General features: G+C 37.5%; 1 protein-coding gene across 1 annotated transcript in view; it reads right to left on the minus strand.

Moving 5' to 3' along the window:
• LOC109935821 (cingulin-like 1) overlaps positions 1-15,627 on the minus strand; it is a 77,760-nt gene that overhangs the window by 19,919 nt on the left and 42,214 nt on the right. Inside the window, exons 5-8 of the mRNA XM_020534460.2 lie at positions 10,510-10,629; positions 10,280-10,428; positions 8,750-8,891; positions 4,940-5,152 (exon numbers count right to left, since the gene is read on the minus strand). Of these exons, the coding sequence (XP_020390049.2) occupies positions 4,940-5,152; positions 8,750-8,891; positions 10,280-10,428; positions 10,510-10,629 (624 nt within the window). The remainder of the gene's footprint in view (positions 1-4,939; positions 5,153-8,749; positions 8,892-10,279; positions 10,429-10,509; positions 10,630-15,627) is intronic.

Here is a 15,627-nt window from a genome sequence, read left to right on the forward strand (position 1 = left end):
AAACACTATTATTTTATGGCCAATATGGCTAATATCATTGCCCTGGTGCATTACACAATACAAAAATCTTTATTCAATCCTTACATTGCTGCATGAGAAAAAAACAACGACGAATTTGCATTCTCACTTATTCTTGAAGACATCTTTAAGTGTCCAGCTAGTGTGAGGATACTTTAGCAACCTTCCATGATTTTTCTTAAATTGTTAAATAAATTAAATTTTCTTAAATTACATCCTTAAATTTTCAGCAATTTTCAACACTACAGAATCCCTACAGTACAGATTGAGGCCATCAAGTCCACACTGACCCTCCGAAGAGCATCCAACCATACTCCACCCATCCCCAAAAGCCCATATTTACCACAACTAACCCAACTAGTCTGCACAACCTTGGATACTATGGGGCAATTTAGCATGGCCAATTTACCCAACGTACAAATCTTTGGACTGTGGGAGGAAACCAGAGTACCTGGCAGAAACCCACACAGAAATGGGAGAATGTGCAAACTCAAAACTGATAGTCACCGAAGGCTAGATCTGAATCCAGGTCCCTGGTGCTGTGAGGCAACAATGCTAACCGCTGAGCCACCATGCTGCATCTGAAACGCAAGAAGCAGTAACAAAAACTACAGTCCTTTACAATAAATTCACATTCACTCACACAGACATAACTAATTTGGTTTGGAAAGTCCAAACTGTACCTAATCCATATTTGCATGCAAACATGGTTGCAACATTGCAAAGTAAATATGTAAAGTCCACATTAACAAGTAAATTCTCTTCTTGAAACCAAACTGTTTTTGCTCATACAGTAAATTTGGAATGCTGCTATAAGCAATCAGTTTCCTTTCCATTAAAAAAAATTTCAAACATACAATACAGGAAATTTTTCAAAATTTAAGTCATGGTTTAATTTAATCAGTTGCAAATCATTGGCCTATAAGTGTAGCAGCAGCAAATCACTACTGCAGTCATTATACAATAAACATGACTGACGTGGATTAAAATTAAGCTGGATGCCTGCCATAGTAACATTCTACACTTGTCACAGCATATCTATTTTTGCTGTGTACCCCTGAACTTAAAAAGTTTAACAAAAGAAACTAGTTATAATTTGTTTCTCTATTCTGACAGCTGATCAAAAATAAACATCAGTTTTTTTTAGGCACAGTTAAAATCTTGTTGCATATCTAAATTTATAACAATGGTCTACAGATGGCAATTTCATTATTTCTGTTGATTTAATTAATAAGAGGGGTAAATAATCTGGTTATGGTATCGGGACACATTATCAAAAACTGCAAAATTGTAGTTTACAATGAAAAAAGACAAAAATGCCATAAATGCATTAAACAATTAATGGCAATGCTAATTTATAGATTTAGTTCCATTAGGGGAAACCATTATTCCGGCAACATGAAAGTGACATAATTTTACCAAGGGTATGTGGCCGAAAGTCTATGGCAAAATGACCAGTGACATTAAAAAGAACACCTCAACAACCAGAGATTGGGAAAGCTGGTTGCAGCTAGCTTTCCCAAAAAGAACAGAATCCGGATGAACACTCTGAAAAAGGGCATTGCAAGCATTACCTCAGAAGTTTGATTAAATACAACCTGCTCCGTGATTATATTGTAGTTGTATTTATCAAAAATTTATACTATGCACACTATACATACCTTAAAAAATTCACTTTCAACACCATAGGTTCTGGGCCATCACAAAAACAGATCTCTATCATAAATGGACACATCTTGTATGTAAAATCACTATATGAACTTCTGCATTTAACTTCTGCTTGCAAGTGAGCGAATTCTAGATCCTACTACTTTCAAAAATATGTTTCACAGACAAGATGAGTGAATACAATAGAGCACTACAGAGTGAGAGTGAGGACCACAAGGGTAAATGTATTTGGAATAGAGCTGTGGCATAGTATTTTCCCTCTCTATTGGTGTCATACACAACCACAGAATTTATTACTCAACTCTAGTTGAAAAGATGATTGTTGCTTCCAATGTATTGATTGTTTTATTACCAAGTCGATTATTAGGGCACCACAGAAGGCAAAAAGTTAACAGAGTAAGACACGATTGGAATCATACATAGCGGTGAGCATTTCCCAACTCTCAGTACATTTGTGAACATCTAGCTTTGTTTTGACAAAGCAGCAATGTTAAATGGATACATTTGCTGCTGATGGTCCACAATTACCAGATTTATTAAAATGAATTTCAAGAATTGTCATAGGAGGATCTGAACCTCCCTACTATACTCATTCAATATCATAAACATTGTATGACTATGACCAATGTAGAACAGAGTTAAATCATACCTAACTATTGCTTCGATCTGCAGCACACAGTAGCATCACAGATTACAGCGCACAAGGAGGATATTCGGCCAGTCACGTCTGTGATGGTTCTCCGAAGAAGTCATTCACCCTTTGTCACTCCCTTGCCATTTTCTTAGAAACTTGTAAATGTTTCCCGATCAGGTAATGATCCAATTCCCTGTTGAAAACTTCAAATGATCCTGCCTCCACCAAACTCTCAGACAATACATTCCAGACCAAACCACTTGCTACATCAAACTGTTTTGTTCTTGTCGCCATTGACTCTTTTGCCAGTTTACTCTGTGTTCGCTGGTCTCAATTCTTCCAGCAACAGGAATAACATCCCCCACCTATTCTGTCCAGACCCCTCATAAGTTTGAATACAACTATCAAGTCTCCTCCCAAACTGGTCTTCTCCAAGGAGAACAATTCCAACTTTCCCAATCTTTCTACGTGACAGAGGGCCCTCAGCTCTGGAACCATTCTTGTGTGCCTTTCCTATATCATCTCTAATGCTTTTATATCCTTCTTAATATATGGTGCTTAGAACTGTGCGCAATACTTGAGTTGAGGCTGATCCAGAGTTTTATATTAGTTTAAGCATAACATCCACATTTTTGTAATCTGGGTACCTACTCAGATTGCTCGGGATCCTGAATGCTTCATTAACTGCTCTCCCAACCTGTGCTGCTAACTTCAGTGATTTACATCCTGATCCCTCTGCTCTTGCACACATTTAGAATTGTACCTTTTGTTTTAGGTTATTTTCTAGTATTTTCTTTACCTTTTGTTTTATACCGTCACTCCACACTCTTCCTACAAAAGGGAACCGTTTCGCACTTCTTGCATTAAATTTCACAACTTATTTGTCCATTCATTCCACCAACCTATGTCCTTTTAACTTGTTACATTATCCTCTTCCTGGTTCACAATACTTCCACATTTTGCATTATTCACAAATTTTGAAACTGTACCCTGTACAACAGGTCCAATTCATGAATATATATCAGAAAGAGCAGGAGCCCAAACATCGATCCCTAGCTAACTCCACTGTAAACCTTCTATTACTCCTTGCTTCCTGTCACTCAGTCAATTTGGTACCATTACTGCTATTGTCCCTTTTATTCCATTAACTGTACCTTTGCTTACAAACCTGTTGTGTGTCAATTTATCAAATGACTTCCAGAAGTCTGTTCACAACACAATGACATCAGCCTTACCAACATGCTCTGTTCCTTATCAAAAAACTGGAGTTAGTTATTGAAATACGATTTGCCCTCAACAAATCGAGACTAACACTCCTCAATTAACCAACTTATCATTTTTTTTCCCAAATTATAATTGCTACATGCTTCCACATCACCAATGTTAAACTGACATCACTGACACCAAGCTACAAAATATCCCAATCTGATCTCTAGAAACTGCATCCAAATCTTTTCAGGGTTTGCAAAGAGAGATTGAAAGAGCAGAAGACAAATGTTTTTTTTTAAATCCACTTGCCTTCTAACAGGCCCCATAATCGCCAGCATAATGCTGCAAAAGTTTAAAAGGCCAAGATGATATTTGAAGATTGTGCATCTCCATTTGTTTGGAATAATTAATTGTAATCAAATCCAGAATTTATTTGGCATACAGTAATGTGATCATTCTGAAACTGTAACATCAATGTAAATTATGTTCAAATGACAGTCAAGAGGGTAGCTCAGGAATTAGTTTTAACTTCTAATTTACTCTACTGTGGATTAAATAAAAAATTTCTTTGGTTTTTAAAATAATTTAAGTAACTAACCTTGAATTTTATTGTGCAAACATGGAGCCAAAGTGCCAGTGAGAATAAAGAACTACTCTATTTATAGCCTCACCCTTTAGCAACATTGACCTACTTACAGGGCACTTTTCAGGCCAATTGTAGCACATAACAAGCATGTCTTTCATCTTGTCACTTACAATTACATTTCCTTCTAGAAAGTGAAATGCTTCAGAGAATAGCTCATTAAGAGAATGGTCTATCTGCACAATTAACAGGATTGGAGAAAAACTCAACTGCACTCATTTTAGAAATTTGTCATATGTGACAAACCTTATATAATATGAACGAAACAAAATTGAAGAATTAACAGTGCCAATGTTGACAGAGATGCTCAGCATGTGATAACATCTGTACCAATATCCATGTGGCATCTAAAATATGACAAGCAGAAGTTTGCAAACAAGTAGCAAGTGGATACTGCCCCACAATGTTCTCATTCCACAACATGACAAGTTTCATCTTAACGAACAAAACCAGCATTATTTCTGCCAATTACTTGTTAAAGGATCACGCCTGCACCTAATGAAAATATTCAGTACAAACTATGACAAGAAATTCATGGCTCGCAAGCTAAAATTTGAGTTTACAAGATGTAGTGAGTTTCTTTTACAATGTAATGTCAGACAGACTTTGAAGCTTCATTGCACTATATATGGATTTTTACTCATGTAGTACATTATGCAAATGGGATGGAAATTGAAAGGAATTTTACTGCAACTCCCTCTATTAGCTTCACTACTGTATACAAAAATATCTCTTGGAGGCAGTTTGTAAGCCAATTGCTAACTCACCCGTACTAGATCATCAATGCTATTTCTAAGTTTCTGTTTCTCCCTTTCATGCAATTCTTTCAGATCTTCAGTTTCCTGATCATGGTGTGACACCTCCTCCTTCAGGACACCTCGAAGTGCTGTCAGCTCTCTTTCTCTTCGCCTCAACAACTCCTGCTGATCTTCTTTAGCTAACAGCACCTCTTCCAGCTGCTGCTTTGCCTGAATCATCTCCTGGAACCAGAAACAGCATTCAAGCAACTTCTCAGTAATGTCCCTGTTATAAACACCATTGACATAAACTTTGTTATGACTGGAGAGGTAATTTAAAGTAGGTGTATACAAACTGTAGAAATTAATTTATTAGCCTTTATAATCTGCACCAGCAACACCACCAAATCAGTCTCCTGCCCTGAAGGTGCCGACTCCTGCTGAGGTTCAGTTCTACAGGCACTGAATCTTTCTATTTCCCAATCCAGATCACTAGTTTTATGCAAGAGTCAGTGATCCGTTTCAATATCAAGGTCATCAATGTTTGGCCAATAAATATAAACTCTCTGGAAGAATCCCTGGGTTAGTAATCAGGCATTCTCCTTTGCCAAGTACCATTTAGTACATTTGTCGTGCCCCAGCTGAGAATGACTAATTCAACATGGACCATAAGTAAAATACACATAATTCTGATCTGTATGCTTTAATCATATACTTATATAACTTTAAAAAGAACATCTTTCTGCAATTTAATTATTTTTGCGCTCCAAATAGCAGCTGTTGTCTATCACATTTGACCTTTAATGATCAGCAAATTGATAAATCTATGCTATGATAGCATTCATTTACCTAATTACACTGAATTTTGTTAAAATATCAATATTACACAGTAACACTCCATATCTTCATCTATCTACAATTCTGCAACAGGATAGTATTTACACAAATGCTACTTTGCAGCTCCTTCAGAGGATTCTACTCAAGAGTTAGTCTAAGCTTACTGAAAACCAGAGAGCTCTCCAAAGTCACGAGTTTGTCCAGTGAACAGCTAAAACAAAAGGTTCTAAGTTTCAGGTCTGACGTTTGCACTGTCTCAAAATCTCACCAGGCATGATTGGCCTCGGTATATCTGAGTTGAGGGAAAGTTGGCCAAGGCTCCAACTCCGAATTGCTAAATAGCGATTTCTGCTGAAAGTGAACATATTTACAGTTTGATAAGGAATATTGAGGAGGGAGATGGGAAATGGCCACTCTCCATTTCCTGCTAGAATTGTATTAAACATTGCAGAAGTCAGGTCTTCAGCTATTAGTTTCACAGGTCATAATACAATTTATTACGTTACGGGCTATCCTCAAGCCATTGCATTTCAGGACCAGGATAAATTAAAAACTAGTGAAAGATAATAACATTGCAAAATATCAGAATCCAGATTACTATTGCTCATATTTCAACTTTGAATAGCTGGATTCCAAAAGTGAGAAAGCTTATGGTCCAAGGAACCATCATACATCTTAGAGAATATAACCTGAATCTTGTAATTTCAATGCATAAAAAGGTTTTGTGATGCAGTGGATAAAGTTCCTGATTCTGAGTCAGAAGCTGTGGATTCAGGTCCCTTGCCAGGACTTGACGCCCAGAGAAAAGTGGTTCATAATGTGGTCAAACAGGTGGAGCATCAACTTGCAAATTGTTCCAACACAGACCAATGGCAGGCAGTAAGTACAGGAGAAATTCCTATCCAGAAAGGCAGTGGGAAGAAACTGGAGCTTTTACCATTATTATCACTAGCTCCAGCATGCATGTCGAGGTCTCTGCTGTCACAGCAACTCTGATTCTTTGGGGAGGGGTGTTGGTTGGTTCCGTTGACTGGACATCTGGAGTGGATCAGATTGGAACCAACTGCAAGGGGTTTCAATACCTATTGTGGATGAGGTTGATCACAGGTGTGTCTTACTAAACATGGTGGAGACCATGGTGCTATGGGTCAGACTGCTTTTGTGGGGAGAACTCAAGAAATAGTAGATGAACATCCATGGGTTTTTTTCCCTGATAATTTATCACCCGTATCTCCACCCCATGGTGCAATGTTATGGTTTCAAAACACTAAATAATGGCCAGCATTTCAAGCCTCATAGCCATTGTCTATGTTTTGAGTTTAGAGACTGAATATCATCAGGCACAACATGAGTTGTACAGCCAACAACAGCCCTTACTTTATACACAGCACACAAATTTCCAACATTTAATTAGATCAGGATAGTGACTCAAGGGACCCAGCAGCAATTCCTATTCTGGCTGAGACCAGCTAATACAGTACCAAGCTGGAACTGAACCTGGGACTCTTTAACAGTGCATACAATCCTATTCTTAAAAGGATAGGCTTAGAACTCATATAGTATTAATTGCTGGAATATATTCAATATCTTAAGGGAACAGAGGGATTTAATGACAGGAAGAAAATTATCTCCAGCCTCATTTGAGCTCAGAAAAAATGAAGCTTACTTATTACTCCCCCAATCCTTGGCTCTAGGATCACAGTCCATGTTTAATAACCTGCTTGTATCAATTTCACATATTAATGAATTGAACACAATATATTTTTTATTTCTGCAAAAGCCACAGTCATAAAGCAGACTCTGATCTGGGTTGCCCCATCATTCTAGCTAACAGTATTTTGTATTAATAGAAATGGAAAATATTAGATCTGAGTAAACTTGAAGCAAAAGAAATATTTAAATAAATCTCAAATCTGCCCAATGTCAAGAAGAAAACTTAAAATAATTATTCACATTTTTAAAATTATTGACCAATTAAGGCATTGAACAATAAATTGCATAATACTGAAACATTACAAAAAGGAACAAAATGAACATTTTTGTTCCAGCCCAGTCCAACCCAATATAGGAGCATATTACTTTGTGTATAGTTTCAGCTGTTTCAACGCAGAACTGTGTCCAGAACTTTGAAATATTTCTTCCTTAAACAATAAAATTCCATCCGTAACACAATCCAGTAATTGCCTCCTGAGCACAACATGCAATTCTCAGAGCTGCTGCCCATCATTGCTAGCTACCTGTATAGCTGAAGGCAGCTCATCTGTTGTATCCTGCCACTGAATCAATACATTACTCCTGAAAGCTGAGGAGCTGGAAACATTCTGGATCATTCCACCATCCAGCATTACCTGCACAACTTAAGTACCCTGGTAAAGCAAACACAAGCATTTGCAGCACACTTTAGACATGGTTCCTTCCATGTTGATGGAAGGATTCAAAAATAAAATTAAAACGAAGTTCCAATCTACAAACAAATTTGGATCCAAGAATAATCTGTTTAGGTAGTAGCTCGGTATACTTAAAGGACAAGGATAATTCAGGGAATCATGTTATTCAGTTTTCCCATTTTTACAGAAGAAAATGACAGCTGAATATTAAATATTTCCTTATATATCAGAAAGGATCAATTGCCAAATGAGAGATTGCGAAAACATCAAGTGTGAGTGTACTTTTGCAGTTGCCTGATCCTGTAAAATCATTCATGCAGTGTGTAAATTTGCAAATCCGAGTTTGTTACACGGTCTCAGCATTTAGGAGGCATCCAATTGCTGAAGTGGTCTAAGAGAGAAATTTCACTTTGACAAAAAAAGTGAGATGATTTGATGTGACACTATTATTGTTTTCAATGACAGGGTAGGATCCTTGGAGGGAGGGGAAAAAATTCGTCGGGCTTCCATTTTCCTTTTAAGTCACAGCATTTAGAAAAATGCAAAGGGAGCTTGCAAAGCAATTGTTGGCAGTGATGGAGAAAGAAGATCGACTACCGAATTTGAATCTACTCACCATTATCAAAGTCTCTTTCTCTTCTTCGTTGTCGGTACTGTTTTTTGCCCGATCAAGCTCATCATGCATTTCTGAGAGCTGATCCTGCAAATCTCTGAATTCACTTTGGTACTGCTCTTTTTCCATCTTCACTTGCACTAACCTGACAGAAAGAGAAAGCAGTCGTCATTTTATCCTATGACCACCTTCCCATTTTGCAACAATTTGTTAAGGATTACATGCCTTTAGGAAATTGTATGAACAATTAAGATATGTTCTATAATTCACTATTTAAAAAGGCTGCTGTTACAAGTAATTTAGAGTCACTAGCCAATAGCACAGGACTAACTGCACAGGGATCAAAAATGGAAAAAAAAAAGCAGTAACACTGGATATTTGGAAAAGGAGAGTATGATGTAATCCAACTGGAGAATTAAGATTCTGTACCACTCAAGTAAACTCAGTTTGCAGTCAACTTTCATTCAGTTGGCAACCACTGTACCTGAAATTATAGGTTTCCAAAAGAAAATGCATTAGAATGAGCATTATTATTTCTGTATTATATTCACTTGTACTGTATGCAATGGTGACTTTTCAGCATTCCATCCATGTTCTTTCTTCATTTAAGAAACAACAGCCTGTGCTGGCAAATTATTCTATAATGGTGAATATTAAAGCTAAGTCTTCATGGGTGCCTGTATAGTTAGGGTTAAGCATTAATTGTGAAACCTGCCCAGTATGTGCTTCCCCTGGCAGGCAGGCTAAAGGTGCCCTAACACTGCACCACCATTCAGGCCTCAACAATTTGTAGCCGCAACCAAAGAAACACCTGTAAATATTTCACTTATCAACTGAAATACTGGTTCGGCAGAAAAAAAATTTGACTCTGCTTTCTTTCCATAGATGCTGCCAGACATGCTGAGTTTCTCCAGCAATTTTGTTTCAGATTTCCATCATCTTTTTGTTTTATTAACTAGAATGGATCAGAAGCTGAGGGATACAACTCAGAGTGCAAATAGAGCCATATTGCACTTTAATGGGATAAGGGAAGCTTCAAGTGGAGTAGACATTATTATGCTAAAAATCCGAAAGAATTGTTTTTTTTTAAAAAATAGCCCTGAAACATCTGCTCTTATGATGCTGCTTGGCCTGCTGTGTTCATCCAGCTCTGCACCTTGTTAACTGAGGTTGGTGACAAGTTCAGGAAATTGCACATTAAATGCATATTGAATTCAACTTTTTACTTAAGAATCCACCAATCTACAGTCACGTGACCACTTAATTAATCCTATCACCTCACTGATAATTTATATGCCACTCTTCGATTGCCATTGCCATCCTTCCAAGGCAACCCCTCTAAAGCCATCTATCCCTCTCTTCCGATGTCAACCTCATCCCATGCCGTTCCAATTAGCATTTTCTGTTTCGTTGTAAAGTACAAATATTTCATTTCACCATGACCTTAACAATGGTTGTAAGAAAATATAATTATTCTATCTGAAAATTTTTCTCGTTTCAAAATTATTCAAGAAATCAAAGCAGCTGACTTACTCTTCAAGTTGGTTTCGAAGCTCTTTATCAGATTTTGCAAGCTGCTCCCTTAAACTATTGTTTTCCTCTAAAATGTCTGTCATTTCTTGCTGCAGATTTTTCATATCAGTTTTGGTCCTACTTTTTTGTTCTGTGGTACACTGCTCTTTCTGAAATACAGTATCAGTTATCAGTCAGCATCTGTGATACCACAAGAATTGCAACTAACATTCCCAAATCATTGACATTACCAGAGTTTGTTCATCCAATTTTTTTTGAAGTTGATTGACTTTCTTTTCCAACTCTTCTGCCTTCTTTTCAAGCTCATTCTTCTGCTCCAGCAGCGCTTTGTATTCAGAAGTAGTATCATTCTGAAAGTCAACCATTAATAATAATAATTGCATTTGTTCTATTTCTAAATTTGACAAATTTTCTCATTTATATTTTCATTGGAATATCAAGTCAAGTTGGTAACAAAGGCAAACAAGTCAACAAACACAAAAAATACTTTGAAAAAACTTTTAACAACACATAAGAGGCAGTGGAGCAGTGGTAATACCACTGGATTAATAACTCGGAGCTCCAAGCTAATGTTCTGGGGTCATGGGTTTGAATATCACCATGGCAGATGGCAAAATTTGAATTCAATTCAAAAAATCTAGAATTAAAAACTAAATTTAAAAGTCTAATGGTGATCACAAATCCAATTTTGATTGTCATTAAAGTCTATTTTGTTCACCAATGTCTTTCAGGGAAGGGAATCTGCTGTCCCTACCTGGTTTGGGTTACACGTAGCTCCAGATCACACAACAATGTGGTTGACTCTTACTTGTCGCCTCAATGGCCTAGGAAGCCATTAGGTTTAAAGGCAATTGGAGATGGTCAAGAAGTGTTGACCTTGTCTGCAATGCCCATGCAAGTATAAAAAGAAAATTAGCATGAATCTAACAGTACATCTTTTATCAATTACAAATTTTGGCACCCAGGTACACGTAAAGCCTTTTGTGTGTATGTGCTTTATTCTAGAAATTTCTGCAATGCAAAGCCTTTCTACAGCAAGATCCTCCAGCAAATTGAGAGATGGATTTTTGACAGAATGAAGAAATGCGGCAGGGACAGAGGTAATGGCCTATTTTCACCTGTAACTTAATACCCTCAAGGGGTAAACATACCCTCCTCTAGCTATGCCTCTTTGGCAAACCCCCCACATTGAGACCTTGATTAATTAGTTTGTGATGAATAAACCTTTTATGCAATTGCAAGCAAACATCCAGAATGTAAAAGAGTTGGGCAAACTGCCTTCCACAACTTCCCACCAGGCTGAAAACAATGGTACATTGTATGATTGATAAGGAAACAGAGACTTTTGGATTATCTGGAAACTAAGCATTAGCCACAAGCTCTGACCTTTCCTTTGCTATACCTCTCTGCCTCTGTATCTCACTTTCCATCTTTAAGATATTCCTTAAAGCTTTGTTCCAAATTTTCGGGTGTTTGACCTAATATCTCCTTGTATTGCTTAGTGTCACACTCTCTTAGAATGTTTTTGCAAAGTGTCTTTGGTGAACATTCCAATGACACATCGCATGTCTTTAATAAAAGATAATTGGTCATCCTTACTTAGTCCACATGTGACTCCAGACTCTCAGCAATGTAGCTGACTCTTCTGGAATGGCCTAGTAAGCCACATGGTTCAAGGGTAATTAGGGACAGGAAATAAATGCTGGTCAAGCCAGTACTACTCATAGTCCATGAAGAAACAATAAAGATTAAAATGTGAATATAAGATGTCACAACTACTGAATCTAAAGCAATCCAACAATGTCACATGTTCAGCAAATGCAAGGATGTAACAGCCAAGATAGTAGTCCCTCCAAATTACTCTCCCAGTGCCCTTATTCTGTCAAAGCAAATCCAAACGCAGTCAAAGTTTGAATCCATATGAATGACTAATTGTTAATTTTCCAAGATGTATAGCAACAGAACAAAAAGAACCCAGCAATTGACTTAAACAAGCCAAACACTGTACATGCTAGAACATTGAAAATTCCAATGAAAGGTCACTGTTGTAAAAGGTCAACTCTATTTCTCTCTCTCTGTAGATGCTGTCTGACCTGTGTACTTTCAGCATTTTCGGATTTTAATCTCAGCATTGAATTGCCTTGGGTTTTGCCAAAATTCACCATTGTATCAGTTGGCTCAAATCCTTGTATTTGACGAATTAAGTCAGAAGTCGCATGACACGAGGTAAAACTAAGTGACTTCACCTGACGAAGGAGCAACATGCCAAGAGTGTGAGATTTCAAATATACCTGTTGGAACCATCACCTGGTGTTGTGTGAATTCTGACTTTGTCCAGTCCAGTCCAACACTGGCACCTCCACATCATTGATGAATGAAGGCAAATTGTATTTCCATTGCTATTTTCTAACTGCCAAGGAACTTTATGTGATGCACATTATGTGATCACATTTATGTGATGATCATTTAATTCAGTATCACATTGTGTAAGAAATATTAGTATTGCTTCTTTCAGTTCTAATATTCAGTCTATGCTAAGTTAATTTACCTTAGCTGAATGGCAGTACAGGTGAGATAACTGCCCTGAGTTACCTGAGCTGGGATGAATCACGCTGTCAGATCATTATTCTCCTCCCTGCTCACCATCCAAGGGCTGAAACAGTCTTTCCAGGTGAAGCAGCATGTCACCTGTACAGTCTCCAATCTTGCGTAATGTATTTGCTGCACCCAATGTGGCTTACTCTACATTGGAGAAACCAAACACAGACTGCTTTGCAGAATACATCCAGTCTATGCGCAAGCATGACCCTGACCTTTCCATAGCTGGTCCTGCTCACATGCCCACTTGTCTGTCCTTGGCATGCTGCATTGCTCCAGTGAAACATAGTGCAAACTTCATCTTCGTACTAGGCACTTGACAGCCTTCTGGACTTTATATGGAGTTCAACACGTTCAAATTGTGAACCAACTCCCATTCCTTCCCTTTCTTTTAGCTTTACTTGTTACATTCTCTGTCACCATGTCCTGTATGCAGCCTCCACCCCAGTGGGACTGTCTGTTCTTTCAGTTCTGGTAGTTAGATACACCATTGCTCTGCCATTCTCACATTCTGCTCACTTAATCTGAACTATTAACATCTTTTCTCCTGCAGCACTCCACACTTCACTTCAACTCTGATGAACAGTTATCTAGGCTCGAAACATTAGCTTGCTGTCCGACCTGCTGTGATCTCCAGCATTTGTCGTTTTCAGCACTATTATCTGAAACATGTGGTAACATTCCCCTTCTGGATTTTGGGTAGGGGTGGAATCAGATTTGTCTCTGATACTGCACCCTTCCCTGCTTTGTCAATATTTACTGTCCAGGCTCTGATATAAAAAGAAGTCTTTAGGGGTAGATACCAACTTGGCATGCGTGAAGTCACCACCTTAAGGTGAGAGGGCTAAAATTAGTAAACAAAACTGGCATGAGAAATAAAATATTAATCATGGGAAAAATGATATTTCAGAAATCTGACATGAGGTCTGAACAGGTGACAGGTGTATGCCAAGATGTTTTCACCTCGAGCAGTTAGATATGGAATTGGATTTTTAAAAAACATTGATGACTTAGAATCACGGAATCAAAAGAACTATGTGTGGCACAGTTATTTAGCACATCAAGTTTTTGCCAGCTTTTTCCAAGAGGAATCCAGTTAGTCCCACTCCACTGATCCTTGCAACCTTTATCCTCCTTGAAATATCAGTGCAATCTCCTTCTGAAGGCAATTACTGAATATAAAGTCACCAGTTTACCAGCAAATGCACTCGGTATCCTAATGCACTTTATTTAATGAAACAAAATTAAGAATAGGTAGCATAACTAACCTGTCGGATAAATTTTGCCTCTAGCCAGAAGCAAGTTGCTGGTAATAAGGGACAAACACATAGGTAACCTCTCTAAAACACTCAAAACATTCAAAAATGAGAAGCACCCTCAAAACTACAATTTGATGTACTTTTAGGGTTATGAAATGTTCTATGCACATGCTGGCCTTTCCTTCTTAGTAAAATGTTCCTGTCTTATATAAGAGTAACTTCAATAGTTCAAAACAGCAACAGTGCAAGAGTGGTGTGACAAGTACAAGGAAATTTGAATTGTAGTACCAATGGACATCTTTTCAGAATCTTGGTTTCAACATTTTTTTTCATTTGTCTACAAAATAAAACCTGACTTCTTTATACAGTTCACTAACTGGGAACGATTGTAACCACTGTTACATACATGCAAAATCTTATTAATTTTTAAAAAAATAAAAAGTACAGCAGCTTATATTGCTTCACCTAAGACATATTCAAATAATGATGTACTAAAATTGCTACAGCTTGATGAGCTGTTACACTAGATCAGAAAAATAAAGCCCACCTTTTGTCTGATTGCATCCTAGAGAACTATACCTCTTGGCTTATAGTTCTTTCACGGAAAGCAAGCCATCAATGATTCAACAAAGTTATCAATAGAACTTTATATTTAAAAAGTTGAACATTATAAAATCCAATTTATTTTTCAAATTGAATAATTGAGAAATTTCTTGTTGTAAACTCTGCGTTATGGCTGATGTCCAATTTTCTGTTACAGTACTTGATATAACTGTCAAACACCCATGAATTCATAAATGCAACATTGAATCAGTAATACTTTTCCTCGAAGGTCATTTTAAGGTATCATTAATTAACCAGCCGTAGAAATGTGACTTTTTTTTGACAACTGTGTTTTATTTTCTAATTCTTTTGGAGCTTCAAGCAAGCAAGAATTTCAAGCAGTCTTACATTTTAGTATTGATGTTTGCTTATTGTCACTGACTGCTGCATACGACGTGGCATTTATTCGATTGTACTTTGGCTGCGATAATGAGAGAGAGACTGGGAAATGTAATATTATCGCAGTTGACAGTGAAGAAGATTATCTAAGATTACGAAGAGATCTTGATCAATTGGGTCAATGGGCTGATGGGGTTCAATTTGGATAAATGCGAGGTATTGCATTTTGGTAAAACAAACAAGAACAGGACTTATACAAACAATGGCAGGGCCCTGGGTAGTGTAGAACACAGAGACCTAAGGGTTCAGGTACATAATTCTTTGAAATTTGCATCACAGATAGGGTAGTTAAGAAGGCATTTAGCACATTTGTCTTCTATACTCAAAGGACTGAGCAATGAAGTTGGGGCGTCATGTTGAGGTTCTACAGGGATTTGGTGAGGCCTCTTCTGAAATACTGTGTGTAGTTCTGGTCACCTGGTTATAGGAAGGATATTACTAAACTGGACAGGATTCAGAAAAGATTTACCAGGATGTTGCCGGGAATGG

This window comes from Rhincodon typus, chromosome 33 (assembly GCF_021869965.1).
Source record: "Rhincodon typus isolate 14 chromosome 33, sRhiTyp1.1, whole genome shotgun sequence".
NCBI classification, from domain to species: Eukaryota; Metazoa; Chordata; class Chondrichthyes; order Orectolobiformes; family Rhincodontidae; genus Rhincodon; species Rhincodon typus.